This window comes from Trichechus manatus, unplaced genomic scaffold, assembly GCF_000243295.1.
Source record: "Trichechus manatus latirostris isolate Lorelei unplaced genomic scaffold, TriManLat1.0 scaffold00084, whole genome shotgun sequence".
NCBI classification, from domain to species: Eukaryota; Metazoa; Chordata; class Mammalia; order Sirenia; family Trichechidae; genus Trichechus; species Trichechus manatus.
The window spans coordinates 7595019-7618205 of NW_004444020.1; the positions used below are offsets into that span (position 1 = coordinate 7595019).

At 41.4% G+C, this 23187-nt stretch overlaps 1 protein-coding gene across 2 annotated transcripts in view; it reads left to right on the top strand.

The window, feature by feature from the left end:
* Positions 1–23187, top strand: part of PCCB (propionyl-CoA carboxylase subunit beta) — a 195451-nt gene that overhangs the window by 3760 nt on the left and 168504 nt on the right. Inside the window, exons 1-5 of one of the 2 annotated variants that reach the window (XM_023735989.1) lie at positions 8299–8876; positions 9198–9317; positions 10317–10385; positions 13988–14044; positions 16038–16151. In XM_023735989.1, coding sequence (XP_023591757.1) covers positions 8790–8876; positions 9198–9317; positions 10317–10385; positions 13988–14044; positions 16038–16151 — 447 coding nt within the window. In that variant the 5' untranslated portion in view covers positions 8299–8789. Of the gene's footprint in view, positions 1–8298; positions 8877–9197; positions 9318–10316; positions 10386–13987; positions 14045–16037; positions 16152–23187 lie in introns of those variants that run through there. The other variant, XM_004381427.3, reaches the window with a different exon arrangement.

Here is a 23187-nt window from a genome sequence, read left to right on the forward strand (position 1 = left end):
AGGTCAGGTAGTGCAAGTCCTCCTACTTTGTTCTTTTTCTTCAATAATGTTTTACTTATCCGGGGCCTCTTCCCTTTCCATATAAAGTTAATGATTAGTTTTTCCATCTGTCTTAGTAATCTAGTGCTGCTTTAACAGAAATACCCCAAGTGGATGGCTTTCACAAAGAGAAATTTATTTTCTCACAGTCTAGTAGGCTAGAAGTCCGAATTCAGGGCGTCAGCTCCAGGGGAAGGCTTTCTCTCTCTGTCGGCTCTGGAGGAAGGTCCTTGTCATCATCAGTCTTCCCCCAGAGTAGGAGCTTCTCCATGCAGGAACCTCGGGTCCAAAGGATGCGCTTTTGCTCCCGGTGCTTCTTTCTTGGTGATATGAGGTCCCCCTTCTCTGCTTGCTTCCCTTTCCTTTTATCTCTTGTAAGGTAAAAAGTGGTGCAGGCCACACCCTAGGGAAATTCCCTTTACATTGGATCAGGGATGTGACCTGGGTAAGGGTGGTGGTACAATCCCACCCTAATCCTCTTTAACATAAAATTACAATCACAAAATGAAGACCAACCACAGAATTCTGGGAATCATGGCCCAGCCAAATTGATACACACATTTTTTGGAGAACATGATTCAAACCATGACGTTCTACCCTTTGGCCCCCCAAAAATCACATCCTTGCAACATGGGAAACATATTTACCCCATCATATCATAGCAAAAGTCTTAACTCCAAGTCCAAAATCCAAAAATTCCTCATCTGTGAAATTTAGAGTACAAGTTATTTGTTTCCAAAGGTACAATGGCAGAACAGCAACAAGCTAGACATTTCCATTACAAATGGGAGAAACTGGAGGGAAAGAAGGAATAACAGGCACCAAGCAAGTCAGCAGAACACATTACGTTAGCCCTTAAGGCCTTGAAAATAAACCTCTGTTCTCTGAGACAATTTACACAATGGCCCTGTCCTCCAGGCTCTAGGTACTGGTCACGCTCTCCCGATTCTGAGTGGAAGCCCCTAGGCCCTGGGCTTTAGCTCCACCTTCCAGGCCCACTGGGGCAGCAACTCTGCTCCCTTGGCTTTAGGCGCACCATTCTCCCAGTCCATCTGAGTGGCGACTCCATCCTTACAAGCACCAGAGACCATGGCTTCACCCTTTGAAACCCCAGAGGTCATGGCCATATCTTTTGAGACTGAGGCAGCTTCGCTTCTTGTGTTCCTTGTCTCTTCAGTTTCTGCTTCTGTTTCCTGTGGCCTCTCAGCCCTCGGGCCTCAACGCCCGAGTCTGCCCTTCTGGGGCAAGTGTTCCAAAGCTCTGTAGCTCCACTGGTAAGTGCCCAGAGGCACCCCACTCTGTCAGGAAGCCTCCTGCGCAGAGGCAGTCAGTTTCCTTTCTCTGTGGGTCGGCAAGCCTAGCTCCACTGATAAGTGCCCCGAGGCACCCCACTCTGCCAGGAAGCCTCCTGTGCACAGGCACTCAGCTCCCTCACTCCGTAGGTTGGCTCCAGCGCCGTCTCGCACCGGTATCCTGTTTCTGCTGCTGTTGGTTCTATGCCGCTGCCACTTCTCTATCCATTCACAGTTTCAAAACTGCTTCCGTATTTTAGGTATCTGTTAGAGCAGCACCCCACTCCTGGTACCAAACGTCTTCGGCTAGGTTCTCTAGAGAAGCAAAACCAGTAAAGTGTATAAATATATATATATAGAGAGAGATTTATATCAAGGAAATAGCTCACGCAATTGTAGCGGGTAAAACATCCCAAGTCCACGGATCAGGGTAGAGGCCTCTCCCAATTCACGGAGCCGCAGAAGTTGGTGAACCCAAGGTCGGCAGGTCAGAGAGGGGCTCCCACTCACAGGCTGTGAAGGTCAGTGAATTCCAAGATCAGCAGACAAGACCACAAGGTTTCTCCTGATTCACATAGCTGCAGGGGCTGGCGAACCCAAGGTCAGCAGGTCAGGGAACCGGACTCTTGTTCGCAGGCTGAGAAGTTTGACGAATTCCAGGATCAACAGGTAAGCTGTGAGCTCAAGTCCCAAGAACCGGAGGTGAGACAACAAAAGGCAGCTGCTGAGTCTGGAACAAGCCAGAAACCTTGGCAAGGCGAGCAGGCAGAAAGTAACTGGGGGAAGGCAGAGAGATGAAACTGAGGGGGCGGTGAGCTGCCACAGGCCCCGCCTCCACTGGTACCACTCAGCAGATTCCATCATGGGGATGATCACAACATTATACACTGGTTAAAACACTGAGAATAATGGCTTAAACAAGTTGACATACAATCTTAAGCATCACACCATCTCTTTAAAGAATGCTGTTAGTATTTGGATTGAGATTGCATTGTATTTGTAGATTGCTTTGGGTAGATTTGACGTTTTCACAATATTGAGTCTACCTATGCATGAGCACGGTATGTTTTTCCATTTATGTGGATCTCTTTCAGTTTCTTGCAGTAGTGTTTTGTAGTTTTCTTTGTATAGGTCTTTTGCATCCCTGGTTAGATTTATTCTGAAATATTTTATTTTTTTAGGGGCTGTTATAAATGGTGTTGTTTTCCTGATTTCCTTTTTGTCATTCTCTTTATTGATATATAGGAAGCCAACTGATTTTTGTAAGTTTATCTTGTATCCTGCTACTCTACTGAGTCTATTAGTTCCAGTAGTTTTCTTATGGAGCCTTGGGTTTTCTATTACCTGTGTTTTATTGACTGTGCAAAGGCGTTCGACTGTGTACATCCTAACAAGTTATGGATAACATTTCAAAGAATGGGAATTCTAGAGTACTTAATTGTGCTGATGAGAAACGTGTACATAGATCAAGAGGCAGTCATTTGAACAGAACAAGGGGATACTGCGTGGTTTAAAGTCAGGAAGGGTGTGCTCAGGGTTGTATTCTTTGACCGTACCAATTCAATCTCTATGCTGAGCAAATCATCCGAGAAGCTGGACTGTATGAAGAACGAGGCATCAGGATTGGAGGAAGACTCATTTACAATCTGCATTGTGCGGACGATACAACCTTGCTTGCTGAAAGTGAAGAGGACTTGAAGCACTTACTGATAAAGATCAAAGACCACAGTCTTTAGTATGGATTACACCTCAACATAAAGAAAACAAAAATCCTCACAGCTGGGGCACTAAGCAACATCATGATAAATGGAGTAAAGATTGAAGTTGTCAAGGATTTCATTTTCCTTGGATCCACAATCAATGCCCATGGAAGCAGCAGTCAAGAAATCAGATGACTTATTACATTGGGCAAATCTGCTTTAAAATACCTGTTTGAAGTGTTGAAAAGGAAAGATGTCACCTTGAAGACTTAAGGTGCGCCTCACCCAATCCATGGTGTTTTCAGTCGCCTCATATGCATGTGAAAGCTGAATGATGAATAAGGAAGACCGAAGAAGAATTGATGCCTTTGAATCGTGGTGTTGGCGAAGAATGTTGAATATACCATGGACTGCCAGAAGAATGAACAAATCTGTCTTGGAAGAAGTATGACCAGAATGCTCCTTAGAAGCAAGGATGGCGAGACTACATCTCACATATTTTGGACATGTGATCAGGAGTGATCAGTCCCTGGAGAAGAACATCATGGTTGGTAAAGTAGAAGGTCAGCGAAAAAGAGGAAGACCTCAAGGAGATGGATTGACACAGTGGCTGAAACAATGGGCTTAAGCATAACAATGATTGTGAGGATGGTGCAATGTTTAGTTCTTTTGTACATAGGGTTGGTATGAGTCAGAACCAAATCGGTGGCACCTAACAACAACAACATGTAGAGTATCATATCATCTGCAGATAGGGACAGTTTTACTTCTATATCACATGTTTGGATGCCTTTATTTCTTTTTCTTGCCTTACTGCTCTAGCTGGGACTTCTAGCACATTGTTAAAAAGGAATGGTTATAAAGGGCATCCTTGTCTTGTTCCTGTTCTCAAGGAAGATGTTTTCAAGCCTCCATTAAGAATGATGTTGGTTGTTGGTTTTGTATAGATGCCCTTTATTATGTTGAGGAATTTCCTTTCTATACCTATTTTATTGAGAGTTTTTATCAGGAATTGGTGTTGGACTTTGTCAAATGCCTTTTCTGCATCAGTTGAGATGATCTTGATTATTTTATTTATGTGGTGGATTACGTTGATTGATTTTCTAATAATGAACCATGCTTGCATACCTGGTATGAATCCCACTTGGTTGTTTTTTGATATGATGCTGAATTCTGTTGGCTAGAATTTTGTTCAGAATTTTTGCATCTATATCATGAGAGATTTTAATCTGTAATATTCTTTTTTTTGTGGTGTCTTTGCCTGGTTTTGGTACTAGGGTTATGCTAGCTTCATAGAATGAATTTGGAAGTATCCCTTCCTTTTCTATGTTCTGAAATAGTTTTAGTAGTACTGGTATAAGCTCTTCTCCGAATGTTTGGTACAAATCTCCAGTGAAGCCAGGGCTTTTTTTTTTTTTTGGGAGTTTTTTTAAATTACATTTTCTATCTCTTCTCTTGATATGGGCCTGTTCCTATTTTCAACATCATTTTGTGTTATTTAGGTAGATTGTGTGTTTCTAGAAATTTGTCCATTTCCTCTAGGTTTTCAAATTTGTTGTAGTATAGTTTTCGTAGTACTCTGTTTTGATCCTTTTTGTTTCAGTTATGTCTTTTGTAATGTCCCCCATTTCATTTCTCATTTGGGTTATTTGCCTCCTCTCCTGTTTTTCTTTTGTCTGTTTTGCCAATGGTTTGTCGATTTTGTTGATGCTTTCAAAGAACCAACTTTTGGTTTTGTTGATTCTTTCTGTTGTTTTTGTATCCTCTATTTCATTTATTTGTGCTCTGTTCATTATTATTTCTTTTCTTCTGGTGGCTGTGTGTTTCTTTTGCTGTTCTCTATTCTAGTTGTGTAGCTAATGTTTCGATTTTAACCCTTTCTTCTTTTTTGATGTGTGCATCTATTGCTATAAATTGACCTCTCAGCACTGCCTTTGCTATGTCCCGAAGATTTTGGTATGATGTGTTTTCATTCTTGTTAGATTCTAGGGATTTTTTGATTCCATCTTTGATTTCTTCTTTTACCCAGTTGTTTTTAACCAGGATGCTATTCAGTTTCAATGTATTTGATTTTTTTCCCTTGCTCTTCCTGTTGTTAATTTCTACTTTGATGGGGTTGCGATCAGAGAAGATACTTTGTATTATCTCCGTGTTTTGGATTTTGTCGAGGGTAGCTTTGTGGCCTAAGATGTAGTCTTTTCTGGAGAGCATTCCATGTGCGTTGGAAAAGAATGTGTACTTTGCAGCTGTTGGGTGGAGTATTCTATATATATGTCTGTGAGGTCAAATTGGCTGATTGTGGCCTTTAGATCTTCTGTATCTTTGTTCAGTTTCTTTCTAGATGTTATGTCCTTTACCGAGAGTGGTGTGTTGAAGTCTCCTACTATTACTGTGGAACTGTCAGTTTCTCTTTTCAGTACTGTTAGAGTTTATGTATTTTGGAGCCCTGTTATTGGGTGCGTAGATATTTATTATGGTTATGTCTTCATGATGGATTGTCCCTTTAATCATTATATAATGCCTTTCTTTGTTTTTTATGGTAGATCTTGTTTTAAAGTCTATTTTATCTGAAATTAGTGTTGCCACTCCTGCTCTTTTTTAGTAGCTATTTGCTTCTTTTATTTTTTTCTACGCTTTGATTTTTAATAAATTTATGTCTTTGTTTCTAGGGTGTCTCTTATAGACAGCGTATTGATGGATCCTGTTTTTTTTATCCATTGTGTGTCTGTCTGTCTCTTTATGGGTGCATTTAGGCCATTTACGTTCAGTGTAATTATTGATAGGTGTGAGTTCATTGCTGTCATTTTATAGTGCTTTTTTTTTGATGGTGCTGATGTTTTCTTTGTTCCTCTTACTCCCTTGTACTGAATTACTTATTTGTGGATTTTTTTCCATTTCTTTTGTTTTTGTAGATTTTGTGTTTACTGAAACTTTATGTTTTTCTTTGTTTTGATGAGTAGGTTTGTTAACTTTCTTTGTGGTTATCTTGAAATTTGCCCTTATCTTCCTAAGTTTGAACCAGTCTTTTATTTCTTGGTATTGCTTTGCTTTCCTCTCTATTTGAAAGTTATATACCAACACTGTTTGTTCCCTCTTTTATTGTTCTGACAGTGTGGTCATTTACAGGTTAATCTCTCTGGTTCCCTGTTGTAAATCTTTTGGTTTTGATTAATCCTTGAGAGTTCATTACCTAGGTTGGTATCTGGCTGATGTGGTCTTGCATCCTAGATTCAGGCTGTTGTCTGATACTGTTTGTTCTCAAACCAAAGGAATCCCTTTACTAAGTCTTGTAAGTTTGGTTTGGTTTTTACATAGTCCCTTAATTTCTGTTTATCTGGAATTGTCCTAATTTCACCGTCATATTTGAGCGAGAGTTTTGCAGGATATATTATTCTTGGTTGGCAATATTTTTCTTTCAAGGTTTTATGTATGTCATCCTATTGCCTTCTTGTCTGCATGGTTTCTGCTGAGTAGTAAGAGCTTAGTCTTATTGTTTCTCGTGTGTATGTGATTTTTTGTTTTTCTCAAGCTGCTCTCAGGATTCTTTGTTTTTCTTTGGTTTTAGCTAGTGTGATTATGATATGCCTTGGTGATTTTCTTTTGAGGCCTATTCTATATGGGGTTCGTTGGGCTTCTTGGATTGCCAACTTTTCATCTTTCATGATACTAGGGAAGTTTTTCTGTCAACAATTCTTCAATGATCCTCTTTGTTTTCCATTTTCTCCCCCTGTTCTGGAACTCCAGTCACTCACAGATTTTTTCTTTGATTGTATCCCACATCATTCTTAGGGTTTCTTCACTTTTCTTTGTTCTTTTCTATGATTTTTTCTCAAACAAAGTGGTATCCAAGGATTTGTCTTCAATTTTGCTGATCCGGTCTTCCGTTGTTTGAAACCTGCTCCTCAGCCCTTCTGTGACACTGTCCATTTCTGAAACCTTGTTGTTTATCTTTTGGATTTCTAATTGCTGTTTTTGTATGATTTCTAGTTGTGAATTTATTTTGATGTTTTGTTCCTGTTTCATTTTCCTGAATTCTTTCTTTGTTTTGTTTGTCTTTTCCATGATTTTATTTTTTCCTCATTTTTACCTACTTTTTCCTTCAACTCTTAGGTAGCTCTGAAATTTAAACATTTGAATTCCCTACCAGGTAGTTCCAGTGCCTTTTCTTCTGCTGGAAGGTCATCTTGTGGTTTATTTTGGGGGCCTACTGGAACCATCCTGTCCTGTTTTTTTTATATGTTTTGATATTGTCTCCTGTCTTCAGGACATTCGATAGTTATTTTCTTTGTTTATTGATTGTAGATTGTTTCTTTCATCCTGCTTTTTTGTTTTATTTGGTTATGCCTGAGCAGGTGGACTGGCTGTTCTTTGTTGTTTGCTCATCTGTGGGCACAGTACTTCTCACCACCATGTCCAATGGGCAGGGTCAGTCGTTCAGTCCCTGTCTGCTGATCTCAGTGGCTGAGGAGTCCAAGGTGGCTAATCTGAGCTGCGTTAGTTGATAGAGGACCTCCACTCTGTCTCTCTCCTCGCTGTCTGTTCTCTGTCAGTTTCTTATTCCAGTTGGTACTTGGATGACTTCTTTATCTCTTCATTTGACACTTAGGGTTCCAGGACTGACGTTTGTCTCTGTTTTACTTTGTTTTTCAGGTCTTTGCTGTGGAGGGATGGTGTGGTCCTTCTGTCTATAGCGCCATGTTGACTCCACCTCTCCCAGAACAAATACTTTCTGTATTATAGGAGTTCTTTATAAATGTTTTTATAATTTCTAAATGATGCAAGTAATGTTCATTTTACAAAAATTAGAAAATAGAAGCAAAAAACAAAAACAAAAAAACTAAAGATTTATAATCCCACTGCCTAGTAGCACTGTTAACATTTGAGGTTATATTTTTCTGTGCATGTGCAGACATATGCCAAGATACAATTTTTTTCTATCGTATTTTGTATTCCAAGAAATATTATATAGTTATTAAGATTATATATCTCTAGGGTTATTTCTTAATGGTTTTATGTAAAACGTGCCAATATTTAATTATTTACCTAATTTGAGAAATTTAAGTTTCTAATTTTTTTGATTGTAGTACTTACTGAATGAACATCTTTGGCTGTAAAGCCCTCTCACTCTCTTTAAAAATTTTTTTTGGACTATTTCCTTAGGATAGATTCCCAGAAGTGGAATTACTGGGTCAAAAGGTATGACTATTTTAGAAACTGATGTATGTTGCCAAATTGCTTTTCTGAAAATTTGTTATACTTTATGCAACAGTGTATGGGATTGCCTGTTTGTCTGTTTTAACACAACCTTATTGGCTTGGGCTACTTTCCTGAGGAAAAAAAATTGCCAGTTTGAGATGTTTTTGGAGGAGACTGTAGGTCAGGGTGTTTGGCTGGGGCTGAGGGCCAGGGTGCCCAAACAGTGAAGGCTTTTGGTAGACTGAGGACTCCATCCTCTCCCCCTCTAAGAAACATTTTCTTTTACTCCAACCTCCACTTCTAAGAAACATTTTTTTTAACCTCTGTTGAGTGAACTATTTAGTGCTCTCTGTCCCACTCCCCTTCTACTAGCCACAACAGTGTATCATTGTGTCACTGTCAGGTGTAGTGTCCCTAAGGAGGGCTCCAAATGGAGGATAGAAGAAGGAGAAGCCCATGAGGAGGCAGAAGAAGAACCAAGAAGTTGTGGGTCTTGGATTTGGGATGTCAGCTGGACCCTGGTGAGGTGTACTTCTGTGGGCTTCCCTAGAAGAAGCTGGGCATGTGGCCTCAGATCCTTAATCAAGCCTGCTTTAGATTCCTTCATCCTGCTGCTCCATTCTTCTTTCTGTTGCACCTTAGGTCTCCAGTAAGTGTTTTTGGGACTAGTATTTTGTTCTAGGGTCAGGCTCTCCTTACCCCCATTTCTCTCCTCCACCTTTTTCCTCTCCTACTTCCTTATTTGCCTTCCACAGTTGTATGGCTCCTAGAGTGCCTTGTCTGCCCTGATTGCCTTACTCTCTGATATCTACTGATATTGCATGTCTACCTTGGGTAGGTCAGACAAAATGGAGGCTTTATCATTAGGATGAAGGGGTAAAATCTGTCCTCCTGGCTTTCCCACAAGCACCCCTTACTTTGCTTACCTTGTTTGTGATAGCATCATTGAGTAATCTTTGTTACATTTTAGGGAAAGTTAACGGCCAGAGAGCGGATCAGTCTTTTGTTGGACCCTGGAAGCTTTGTTGAGAGCGACATGTTTGTGGAACACAGATGTGCAGATTTTGGAATGGCTGCTGATAAGAATAAGGTATTAGTCTACACTTTTCACGAGTGGCTGTGCCAGCCTACCCACTAAAGTAATGAGTCTATACCACTTTTCTCTGAAGTCCTTCTGGGACTCTGAATACGTTTAAAATTTTTCAGGTTTGTGGTCCTGGAATTCCAGAATCTCTGGAGAAGCACTGGGCCTCCAGGTCTCCCATTCACCTTTGTTAATACATGAAGGAGTGTGGGTGGGGTGCTGGTACCCTGTGCTGTATGACTTTGGCCCTGTTCCCAGGGCTCTGGTTGTGGGTTCAGAGTTTTTGCTAGTACAGAAAGATAAACTTGAAAGGAAGAGTCTTCTAGTTGTGTTCTGGTTTGTCCAGACACCGGGGCCCCTAAAGGCTGACCAGTTGCTTCTTTTGACATACTTTTAAGTTTATGCCTTTTTTTTGAGATTTTTGAGGTCAAAGTCACCAACACTACTTCTTTCAATGGCATGCCCTCCATGGGTGTATAAAGTTTTTTGGATTCACTTTTGGTCCTAGTTTTCTTCAGGTCTGCATATGTACTGTTTGTGACTGAGGATTTGTAAATTTGGCACCAAAGCAGTTGGCTCAGTTTGCTCCATTATGGGCCACACAGTGATTGCTGAGATTCCATGCAGAATGGTGTTTTTGTTTTGCCTTTATGTTTAGAGGTGACGGTGTGGCTTTGTAGAAGTTGCCCTGCTTCTTTATATGTCCTCCTTCTCATGAGCATTTGGTAGGGGTGGCCCTGGAGGGCCTCTCGATTATTCTGCTTTAGGAAGGAGAGTGAGGCCTAAGATGACAATGCCCTTCATTCCTGTTGATGAAACAGTACTGTGCTTGCTGTTGCAGGCCTTGGGGGGGAATTCCTTCTTGTTCCTTGTTCATATTGAATTTTACGGAATTTGGTGGGGGTTTTTTTTCCTTCCATTTTTTTTTTCTTGGCATTATTGATGAATTCATTATAAGAAGTATCTGCATTTTTAACCTTTATTCTTCCATTTTTTTTCTGGTAGTTTCCTGGAGACAGTGTGGTCACTGGACGGGGCCGAATCAATGGAAGATTGGTTTATGTCTTCAGTCAGGTATTTTGTAACTCCAGTAGGCTGAGCTTTCCTGTAGGGTAGAGCCAGGAGCAAAGTATGTAAGAAGAAAACAGTCTTCGGGAATGTAAACTTCCCTGAAGCTTGAACAGATGAGGGATTTACTTTCTGTTTCTCCATGCATATTTCCAGAGTATTATACTGTGTATATTTTCTTAGGGAGAAAGAGTCTAGTTGGTTTGGGGAGGGTCACAGGGTAGTAAGCATGTAATAAATTGTCCCAGGAACCAGGAGTTTATTCCAAGTCAGTGAGATTCCTCTTGGCAGGGTTAAGTGTGTGCCCGAAAGGCAGCTGTGTCCTGGGCATCGTGTGTGGACCAGAGAGAGTGCAGTGGATGCAGCCTGGGTGGAGGTGACCTGACTCTCAGAATCACAGGCTTCTGTACTTGGGCTTTCATGAAAGTGTTTAAACAAGTTGTATTAGATTGCATTAAAAGACAGATAAAATTTCTTCAAACTCAAATCATGGAAGAATGTGGTAGGCAGAATATGGTCTCTTTCATGTCCAAGTCCTAATCCCTAGAACTTGTGAATATGTTACCTTAAAGCGTAAAGGGGAAATTAAGGTTGCTAGTCAGCTGACCTTAATATAGCGAGATTATCCTGGATTATCCAGGTGAGCCAGATGTAATCGTTGTTGGTAGTTTCTGTTAAGTGGGCTCTTACTCATGGGGACCCAATGTGTGCAGAGTACAACTGTAATGTAATCATACCAAACCAAACGCATTGGCTATCAAGTTGATCCTGACTTATAGCGACCCTGTAGGACAGAGTAGAACTGCCCCCGTGGGGTTTCCAAGGAATGGCTGGTGGATTTGAACTGCCGACCTTTTGGTTAGCAGCCTGAGCTCTTAACCACTGCACCGCAAGGGCTTTCTAATGTAGTCATAAGGGTCCTTAAAAATGCAAGAGGGAGGCAGACGAGGAGGTCACGGTAATGTGATTTAAGAAGGACTTGACTGTCATTGCTGGCTTTGAGGAAGGAGGAAGGGAGCCACGAGCCAAGGAATGCAGACGGTCTAGAAGCTGGAAAAGGTAAGAAAATAAATTCTCTCCTAGAGCCTCCAGGAAGGAACATACCTCTGCCAACCTTGATTTTAGCCCAGTGAGATCTGTGTGGAACTTCTAAACTGCAGAACTGTAAGACAGTAAATTTATGTAGTTTTAAGCCACTAAATTTGTGGTAATTTGTTACAGCAGCAGTAGAAAACTAATATAGAGAGTATGTTGTATACTATTTTGGGTTTAATTTTTTTTCCCTCTTGAAAGATGGAAATATATAAGTTCTAAATGTTCCTTTTACAGGCCTGAAGTTATGTAGTTTGTCTAATAAAATGTTTTCTGAGTTTGATATTAAAATAGTTATATTTGGTAAGTTTTAAATTTATTGTATTCAGACAGTACTTACTCATTTATTAATTGAATTATCTTTGAAATATTTTAGAGCTATTATAAATGGGTCTACCCAGTGCTGAACTAGAGAGAATCACATTTCTTAGCTTTTGCAATTTATGAAAACTAGGCAAAAAACTAAGGAGCCCTGGTGGCATAGTGGTTAAGTACTCAGCTGCTAACAGAAAGGTCAGTCATTGGAACACACCAGCCACTCTGAAGGTGAAAGATGTGGTAGTCTGCTTCTGTAAAGATTTATAGCCTTGGAAACCCTATGGGGCAGTTCTACTCTGTCCTATAGGGTTGCTATGAGTCAAAATCGACGCCAACAGGTTTTTGGGTTTAAGCAAAAACTTGTACAGAAGAAACCATCAAAAGATAGAACAAAGAAAGTTTTTGTGCTTTTTGGACATGGCAGTTCTCCTAACTATTAAGCAGGTACAAAAATTCAATGAACTGCTACTTTTGAGTACCTTTTATGCCCGTGGGTAGGGTGGGGTGAGGAGGATGTGAAGATGACTGAGACAGAGTTCTTGCCCTGAAGAAGCTAATCATGTTGTAGGTAGAATAGGGCAGAACAGATGTAACTACAGTGTGGTTAGGGTAAGAGAGGTTGTAGGCAAACGCTGTGGGCTTAGAGAAGGGGAAGATCACGTCTTAAATCGAGGAAGGCCTTGGGGAAAATGGGGAATTTGCAGTAGGGCCAGGAGGCTGGGGGTGGGGAGTGATGGGCCAGGTTTTTTGTAGTGATCCCCAAAGTGTCAGAATTTGTAGGTGATTTTTTGGGGGAGGTTCTGTTTCTCCAGAGAATCATCCTTAGTCTCTTGCCTGATAACCTGCTTGGTCTGTTCTAGGGGAAGCTGGGTTGTTGGTGGAGGGGCCAGTGCTGGCTCATCATTTGGTACAGGCTCCTTACAAAGGCTTCAAACTCCTGCTGAGAATTTGCATTTCCACCCCAGATATACTGAATCAGAATCTACATTTTAAGAAGATCCTCAGGTGACTCTTATGTATAATAAATTTTGAGAACCACTGCTCTAGGAGCCCTGATAGTGTAATAGTTAAAGCCCTTGGCTGCTAACCAGAAGGTTGGCAGTTCAAACCCACCAGCTGCTCCATGGGAGAAATATGTGGCACTCAGCTTCCGTAAAGGTTACAGCCTTGGAAACCCTGTGGGGGCAGTTCTGCTCTCTCCTGTAGGGTCGCTATGAGTTGAAATCGACTCAGTGGCAATGTGTTGGGTTTGGTTTGGTTTGGTTGTTCTGCTAGTGGTTCTCAGAATTGATCCTTAACCAGGACTAATAACATCACCTGGGAACTTGTTAGAAATGCAGATTCTCAGCAGGGGTTCGAACTGGCACAAAGCAGGGTTCAAAGCCCTGCTCCTAACCTCTGTGTTTCAACTTCACCTTTGCCTTTCTTTAGAGCTTGTGATTGTGAGCCCAGAGCCCCTCTGTTTAAATTTCTTTAGAGAATAAACCTTTTCTCCTCTCAGGCTGAAGGAAGGATCTTGTGGGATCTGTCTGCTCCTAACATAGACTTTCTATTAATCTGTTTTCAGCCTCCCCCTTTCTCCCATGGCTCCTGAGTTGTCTCTTATGCTTACCTCTCCACAGGTGTGTGGGCTTCCATTTTCTTCCCCTACGTTAGGTATTACTTCATCTTGTGCTTTCAGTTCCCCTCAAATCTGTTTAACCTCTCTGCTGTCTTCCTTTCTGGTCCTTATGGGTTGATTCTGTTTTTAATTCCCTGCTGTCTTTTTGAGAGAGTTTTAGGAAGGATGCCATGTCCATAAAAAGCCGTTCACATCAGAAAGTAATGAAAGTCCACAAGTAGAGGCAGCAGTGAGGGCTCTGATTCAGTTTTCTCTCTTCCTTGTCAAAACGGTGCATATTTCCTAGTAACAGAAATGTCTGTTTGACATGCATAAAATCTAATAATAGGTTTAATTCTGCATGAAAAGTTTTCCTTTACTCAGAGCTCCAAATCTTTTTTGTAGAGCAAAGACTTGGTAATAATACATGACTCCCTTTAAGAGATTTTATTGACTTTTCTATGGAATAATTTATAAATCAGATTTTTGTCTAGTTTTTTAATCCTTTATTTATGAAGTTTCCATTTTTTTCCTACTGGATTCATTTCTGACCGATCCCTCTATTTTACTTGTTGGTTTAATTGTGTTTTCTTTTTAGAATTTTACAGTGTTTGGAGGGAGTCTGTCTGGAGCACATGCCCAAAAGATCTGCAAAGTAAGTGTTTATATTGAATAAACCAGGACTTCGAACAGGTATGAACCAATTCAGTCATGGCTGATGAAGTGAAACGGGAAGAATAAACCTAAATTTTTACAGTTTGGGTGATCGAGAATGATAACCAAAATGGGAAAAATTATGGGTTGAAGCCCTGGAATGGGAGTCTTAGAATAGGTGTAGTGAGCCCTTTCAGGAGCCTGATTCATGAGATTGGATTATTGGCAGGACTGTGGAGAGCAACATGCATTCCGAGCAGCTCAGTTGGTTCCCATCTTTGAGCAGGGCATTGCTGTTTCCGATTCTGCTCAAAATCCCACGGGCAAGAGATTTGGTTGCTATGCAGCTTCCTACACTGCCCTTGTTTTCTGAGAGGGAGATTAGGTTTCTAGTGGGGCTTTGACCTGTAATTTTTCCCATTCTGATTCACCCAATTTTAAAAATTTGAGTCTGTTCCGGTTACGCTTCCTCGGCCATGACTGAACCAGGGAGAACCAGTTGGGAGCCCTGGAATAAACCTAGTCCTTTTATCAGTCACAGCATGCATATTAAGTATCCTTGAGGGTGCAAGACACTGAGCTGGGTACTTGGGGTGGGCAGAGGTAGTCAAGAGAAGGTACTGACCTGAATGTGCCTTCAGTTCAGGGCAAGTTTTTTTTTTTTAAAAAAAAAAAAAACACTTTTTGTATCATGGATCCCTTTGGTGAGCTGGTGAAGCCTGGACCCTCATCTCAGCGCGTGTTTTTACATGCATAAAATAAAATACTAGGATTACAAAAGATTAAGAATATTTTTGAAAAACCATGTTTGTAATATAGTAACCTATGCTTCTTTATTAATGCATTAAATAATAAGATTTAGCAGTGGATCTAGTAACTACTGTAATTTCAAAGTAGGGATGAGTGAAAATGATATTTTAAAATATCTGCAGCAATTTTAACAGTGCATAAAGATATCTGTGGCTTCTATCAATGACAAAGTCACAGGTGTTTGTAGTATTACTGTGGCTTGTTGCTCATATTAATAACTGAAGGCTAAGGATCAGCTAGCCTTGGTAAAGATAAAGATATAAAGGTTTCCCATCCAAGTTTATAGACCCTCTGAAATTTATTCAATACCTCATGGGGTCTGAGGACGCCAGGTAAGGAACCCCTGGTCTAGGGGGAGAGTCCAGGTGCTAAAAGGTAGGGAGTAGTGCAAGGATTACGTGATCGTATTTTAAAAATACTGTTAGAGATTGGATGACCTGGAGATCAGAATAAAAGTGTGCATCATATGTAGAGAATTTTGGAATTAAAGGTAGAGTTGACTGTTAACAGCTGGGCAGGGCATCCTTGTGTAATGTAACACCTAGATTATAGACATGGCTGCCATGCCTTATTCCTGAGAACTTGGGCTAATCACTTAACTTAAACCTTCCTGATTTTTCATTTTTGCTGTCTCTGTTATGAAGTTTAAATGAGATAATGGAAGTGAAAGTGCTTTTTGAACTGTCAAGGGCTGTAGGAATGCTGCTCATTATGCTGCCAGAACCACTGCACCTTGAGAAAAATCTGTCACATTAGACGTAAAAGCAGTCCTAGACTGGCCTCAGGTTAACACATGGGTCAACATCTGCTACCAGGCAAATGCTACTTTGCCATCCTGTCTGTTATTGGTTCTTCCAGAGGAATAAATGCTGCTGAAAAATATTACAAGTGCTATTGCCTAGGCCAGCCATTCTAGAAATGGTGGCCATGATCAGTCTAACCCTCTGCTAATAGGAAGTGCTGTGGCTCTTTGGTGTTTGGAGGCTTTAATCAGCTTTTAAAATATGTGGTCCTCTGTCTTTCATGAAGGTGCCCAATCATCATGGGGAATGAAAACGGTGTTATTGCCTCCTATTTTGAAAGGTACACTCAGAACATTTTCTAGAAAACACCGTGGTGCTTTGTAAATGCTGCTTTTGATATCAGGAGTAGTTGTCTCACAGAAGATTTTTATGCTGTCTCAGATCATGGACCAGGCCTTGACAGTGGGAGCGCCAGTGATTGGACTGAATGATTCTGGAGGAGCGCGGATCCAGGAAGGGGTGGAGTCCTTGGCTGGCTATGCAGACATCTTTCTGGTGAGAGGCCTGTTAATGGATAGTAGAGAATAAAAAAGTACAGGGCTTAGTTCTTTAATCTGTGGCCTGGTCAGAGCTTCTCCATATCCTCATTGTTCTCTGCCCCATTGTGTCTATTCCTGTTGCTCCTTAAGTTAAGAGAGAGTGGGTGGGGCGGGTTTTCTTTTTTTTCTGATAGAGGGCCACTTATAGGGGAAAACAAAATTAGTTTTCTGTTATCCCCCCTGTTCTGGTACTCCAGTCACTCGTAGGTTATTCCTCTTGTTAGAGTCCCACATAATTCTTAGGGTTTCTTCATTTTTTTAAATCCTTTTATCTGATTTTTCCTCAAATAAGTTGGTGTCAAGTGCTTTGTCTTCAATCTCACTGACTTCCATTGCCTCAATTCTGCTCCTGTGACTTTCTATTGAATTTCTAATTCTGAAATGTTATTGTTAAATCTTCTGAATTTCTGATTGCTGTCTCTCTATGGATTCTTGCAGCCTTCTCTAATCTTATTAATTTCCTCTATTGCGTGTTCTACATTTTGCTAATTTCCTTCGTAATTTCTTGAAGAGTTTTGTATGTTAATCTTTTATATTCTATTTCCGATAATTCGGAAGCAGCGAGGAGTTGCCAGACCTGACCCCGTGAGAGCCTGAGTCCTTCAGGCCTGATCAGCTCATGGGTAAGGAGTGAGACAGGCAAGCAGTGGTGCTCGGGAGGCATATTCTTTATTTTGGGAGCTTGCTGAAGCCATCATAGATTGCCTCTTTATGTGATTTGATATTGACTGTTGTCTCCGAGCCATCAATGTTACTGTATTTATTTATGTTTGCTTACTGTGTCCTAGCTTCTTGTTTTGTTTTGATGTGCCCAAATAGGCTGCTTGTGTGAGCTAGTTTGCTAGTTTGATTATTGGCACCTTTGAAGCTCTAATGTCCTGTCACCAGGTGGTTAGATCTGTTACTAGGTATGTGAGCTGAGGAGTCCGCCCACTCCTCCTGTATGGATTAGCTCAGGTGCCCAGGTAGATAGCCACCAAGTGTTTGGTATAGGCTCCCACCTAAAGTCCTAGACAGGCATGGGTGATTGCTGTAGGTACAGGCATCTGGCTGCAGCATGGGGACACACTCTGAGCAAGGCAGGGGGCTGATGGCCGCCCCCAAGTGTCCAGGAGGAAGGCATGTCCCTGTTCCCTAGAGCGTGTAGGTGGGTGGGTTTTGCAGCTGGACTGTGAGTACCTAACGCTGTTGGCTGTAAGGACTGGGTGGCACCTCTTATTCTTGGGCCCCTATTGCAGGTGGCTAGGTGGTGTGGGTGGAGCCACCAGTTCTCAGGCTCCTGATGTGAGTAGGTGAAGACCCTGCTTAATTTGCAGAGCAGTGTCAAATGTCACGAACCTGCCACTTCATAGCTGAAACAGTTGAAGTTAGACTTCTGATATATACCCTGTTGTACTGTGGTAATGAGGGCCTAAGCTGTTGAAATGGGCCCACACAAGTCTATGCAGGGGGAAAGGCACTCAAAGTCGGTGGATCCCTTATGCCTGTGCCTAGGCCAAGGACCTATGCCTACCCTGGGTTCCTGGCTTAGGGTAGCTGGTAGTTTGTTTTTTCTCATTTGTTAATTTGTTCACTCTCCAAGGCCGGGAGAATGGCTCAGGGCGTGTGACAGATCCTACTTCTGGCCCAGGGGACTCGGTGATTGCTGAAGCTGGTCTGGGACCCAGGGTAGAGCAGGGAGTGGGGAGATAAATGGGAGAGAAGTTTTTCCCTAAGAGGGTGTTTCTGATCCGCGCTGGTAGGCCATAGGCGAGTACTTATCTTTCGCCGATCTAGGGCTGCTTCTCACTGGTTCTGGGTGGCCGAGTAGAGTCTGCAGCTGGGTCTCTCCTGGTGCAGAATACGCCTCCTGAGCACCACTGCTTGCCTGCCTCATGGCTTATCCACGAGCTGGTCAGGGCTGAGGGGCTCAGGCTCTTGCTGGGTCAGGTCTGGCAACTCCTCGCTGCTTCTGAACCGTCTCTCCCTCCCACTGCCACTCAATCTGGTTCCTCAACTTTGCCTTAGATGTTCAGGGCTCCCAGATCGTCATATATAATAGATTCATTTGTTTTTTCAGGTCTTTGTTGTAAGAGGGTCCACCGGAAGCATCTGACTAGTCCGCCATCTTGGCCCCTCCTCGGAAAACAAAATTAGTTAAAGGTCGTTCACTAGGGAACCAAAACACCAAACCCAACCCATTGCCTTGGAGTTGATTCCGACTCATAGTGACCCTATAGGACAGAGCAGAACTGTCACAGAGAGTTTCCAAGGAGTGCCTGGTGGATTCTACCTGCCAGCCTTTTGGTTAGCAGATGTAGCTCTTAACTACTACACCACCAGAGTTTCCTCACTAGAGAAGGGCACTTGGAAATAATTTTTTTTTTAAAAAAAAGGAAGGGAGAGAGAATACAAAAGATCAAAATGAATTAATTTGCTAGAATTAGGGATTTTTCAAAGTGTAGTGCTTTTAAAATTTTTTTGTTAAAATGCTATAGAATGCATCATTATACAAAGTTCAAGTAGTGATACAAAGAAGAAGGAAATCACCCCAAGTCCTACCACTCAGAATCTGCTCATTTACCGACTGAAAACATTAGAAAGAAATAAAAAACACAAAAATAAATGAGTTATTTTGAAGTATGATGCATACCGTGAGGGATATGGTAAGGGAGGTTGGGGTAAGGGAGAGAGACACTGCCAAAGGAAATTAAAGAAAAGACAGCAGCTTTTCCAGGGAGTGATGGAAAGAGGGAGCAAGGAGAAAACAGATAGGCAGATATTGTTTGTAATCAGGCCAGCTGCCCTGGGCCTGTGGGCTTACGAGGGTTCTTATTCCTGGCCACTGCTATTTCTGATAAGTCAGAAAAATGTGAATGTACTTTAAGATACGCTGCTGGTTCAGGAGTACTTATGTTAGCTGAGAAGCCACTGTTTATAGGCCTTAAATCTTCTAAATTTTAAACTGAGCTCTCAGAATAGCCTACTGGGGAGATTTAGTTCTTTGGGTTGCATGACCAGAGCAGTTTAGGCCTGGAAGGTCCACTTTGGTCCTCAGCCTGGAGATCATGTCTGTGTTAGAAATGAAGGAAAGAAAGAGTGGTGTGAGAGAAGTGGCAATAAACCATCACATTTTAGAGCCTGTCAGGATTTTAGAGTATCTAATGTATCTTTATCAGTATAGGTCTGAGAGAGGGAGGGAGGAGAGTTGGTTTTTGTTTGATTTGTTTTCAAGGGATATGCTCTAGTGACTAAGATCTGCAGTGCTTAATTAATTGCTTACTAATGCTGCTTGTTATATGTATACCTGCACCTACTTCCTCCCACCTGTATTGGTGTTTTTTGTTGTTATTTTTTGTAACTTTTGCTTTTCATAGACTTACAAATCTCAGAGAAAAATTGAAAGTTCAAGGAACTCCCATATGTCCTTTACTCAGATTCACCAATTATTTATATTTTGCCTCATTTGCTTTATCATTTATTCTCTCTCCGTATATACATATTTGCCTGTTGTATTTTTCTGAAACATTTGAGAGTAAATTGGAGATATTTTGTCCCTTTTACCTCTAACTCCTTCACTGTGTGTTTCCTAAGAAGAAGAACATTTTCTTTTTGTTATTTTTCCCATACAAAAATTTATACATACATTGTTGTGTGACCCTAATTGCTCTCCCCATACTGTGACAGCACACTTCTTCTTTTCACCCCTGCTTCCCCATGTCCATTCAACCAGCTCCTAACCCTCTCTGCCTTCCCATCTCACCTCTGGACAGAAGCTACTCGTTTAGTCTCTTGTATCTACTTGAGCTAAGAGGCACACTCCTAACGAGTATTACTTTATATCCCACAGACCAGTCCAATCCCTGTCTGAAGAATTGGCCTCGGAAATTGTTTTAGTTCTGGGCTGATGGAGAATCCAGGGGCCATGCTTTCCGGGGTACCTCCAGTCTCCGACCATGAAGTCTGGTCTTCTTACTAGAATTTGAGTTCTGCACCCCACCCTTCTTGTCCTCCATCCGGGACTCTCTGTTGTGTTCCCTGTCAGGGTGGTCATTGGTGGTAGCCGGGCACCATCTAGTTCTTCTGATCTCAGGTGAATAAGGACATTTTCTTACATGACCAGAGTACAATAATAAAAATCAGGAAATTTAACATTGATTCATCAATACTATATCCAATCCATGGTCCATATTTAGATTTTATCAAATGGTCCTAATAATATCCTGTATTCCCCCCTACCCCCCATCATCAGGATCCAACCCAGAATCAAGCATTGCCTTTAGTTGTCACATCACTTTAGTGTCGTTTAATCTGGAACAATTCCTCAGTCTTTCTTTGTCCTTCATGACCTTGACACTTTTTTTAAGTTTTATTGAAGTGTAATTTATAAACCATAAAATCCACCCATTGTAAGAGTACAATTCAGTGATTTTTTTTTTTCTTTATTACGCTTTAAGTGGAAGTTTACAATTCAAGTTCGTTTCTCAAGCAAAAATTTATACACATATTGTTGTGTGAACCTAGTTCCTCTCCCTACACTATGACAGCACATTCCTCCTTCCCACCCAGGATTTCCCATGTCCATTCAGCCAGCTGCTGATCCTCTCTGCCTTCTCATCTCACCTCCGGACAGGAGCTGCCTGTTTAGTCTCATGTGTCTACTTGAGCTAAGAAGCACACTCTTCACGAGTATCATTTTATGTCCCATAGTCCAGTCTAATCTTTGCCTGAAGAGTTTGCCTTGGGAATGGTTTTAGTTTTGGGCTAAAAGAGTCCGGGGTCCATGTCTCCCAAGGTATCTCCAGTCTCAGTCAAACCATTAAGTCAGTTCTTTTTACTAGAATTTGAGTTCCGCACCCCACTTTTCTCCTGCTCCGTCAGGGACTCTCTGTTATGTTCCCTGTCAGGGCGGTCATTGGTGGTAGCCAGGCACCATCTAGTTCTTCCGGTCTCAGGCTGATGGAGTCTCGGGTTTATGTGGCCCTTTCTGTCTCTTGGGCTAATATTTTCCTTGTGTCTTTGGTGTTCTTCATTCTCCGTTACTCCAGGTGGGTTGGGACCAATTGATGCATCTTAGATGGCCACTCACTAGCTTTTAAGACCCCAGCTGCCACTCACCAAAGTGGGATGCAGAACATTTTCTTAATAAACTTTGTTATGCTAGTTGACCTGGATGTCCCCTGAAGGTATGGTCCCAGACCCCCAGCCCTGGTACTCTGTCCCTCAAAGTGTTTGGTTGTATTCAGGAAACTTCATAGCTTTTGGTTTAGTCCAGTGGTGCTAACTTCCTCTGTAGTGTGTGTTGTCTTTCCCTTCACCTAAGATAATTCTTGTCTACTATCTAGTCAGTGAATACCCCTCTCCCTCCCTCCCAACCCTCGTAACCATTAAAGAATGTTTTCTTCTGTGTTTAAACCTTTTCTTGAGTTCTTATTGTCGTGGTCTTATACAATATTTGTCCTTTTGCAACTGACTAAATTCACCCAGCATAGTGCCTTCCAGATTCCTCCATGTTATGAGGTGTTTCACAGATTGATTTTTGTTCTTTATCGTGGCGTAGTATTATTCCATTGTGTGAATATACCATAATTTATCCATTCGTCCATTGATGGGCACCTGGATTGTTTCCATCTTTTTGCTGTTGTGAACAGTGCTGCAACGCACGTGAGTGTGCATGTGTCTATTCGTGTGATGGCTCTTATTTCTCTAGGATATATTCCAAGGAGAGGGATAGCTGGATCGTATGGTACTTCTGTTTCTAGCTTTTTAAGGAAGTGCCAAATCGATTTCCAAAATGGTTGTACCATTTTACATTCCCACCAACAGTATGTAAGTGTGTTCCTGCCTCTCCACAACCTCTCCAATATTTATTATTTTGTGTTTTTTGGATTAATACTAGCCTTGTTGGGTGAGATGCTATCTCACTGTAGTTTTGATTTGCATTTCTCTAATGGCTAATGATTGTGAGCATTTCCTCATGAGTCTGTTAGCCATCTGAGTGTCTTCTTTGGTGAAGTGCCCGTCTATGTCCTTTGTCCATTTTTTAATTGTTTGTCTTTTTGTTGTTGAGATTTTGCAGTATCTTGTAGATTTTACAGATTAGATGCTGATCAGATTTGTTGTAGCCAAAAATATTTTCCCAGTCTGTAGGTTGTCTTTTGACTCTTGTTTGAAGTCTTTTGATGAGCATAAGTGTTTGATTTTTAGGAGCTCCCAGTTATTTAGTTTCTCTTCTGGTGTCTGTGCATTGTTAGTTATGGTTTGTATTCTGTTTATGCCATGTATTAGGGCTCCTAGCATTGTCGCTATTTTCTCTTCCATGACCTTTATCGTTTTAGATTTTGTATTTAAGTCTTTGATCCATTTTGAGTTAGTTTTTGTGCATGGTGTGAGGTATGGGTCTCGTTTCAGTTGTTTACAGATGAATATCCAGTTATGCCAGCCCCGTTTGTTAACATACTGTCTTTTCTCCAATTAATGGACTTTGGGCCTTTGTCAACTATCAGTTGCTCATAGGTGGATGAATTTAAGTCTGGATTCTCAATTCTGCCCCACTGGTCTATGTATCTGTTGTTGTACCAGTACCAGGCTGTTTTGACTACCGTGGCAGTACAATAGGTTCTAAAATCAGGTAGCGTGAGGCCTCCCACTTTGCTCTTCTTCTTCAGTAATGCTTTACTTATCCGGGGCCTCTTCTGTTTCCATATGAAGTTGGTGATTTGTTTCCCCATCTCATTGAAAAATGTTAGTGGAATTTGGATTGGGATTGCATTGTATTTGTAGATCGCTTTGGGTAGAATTGACATTTTCACAATATTGAGTCTTCCTATCCATGAGCAAGGTATGTTTTTCCACTTATGCAGGTCTCTTGGTTTCTTGCAGTAGTGTCTTGTAGTTTTTATTGTATAGATCTTTTACGTCTCTGGTTAGATTTATTCCTAATTATTTCTTCTTGGGGGCTATTGTAAATGGTATTGATTTGGTGATTTCCTCTTGGAAGTTTTCTTTGTTGG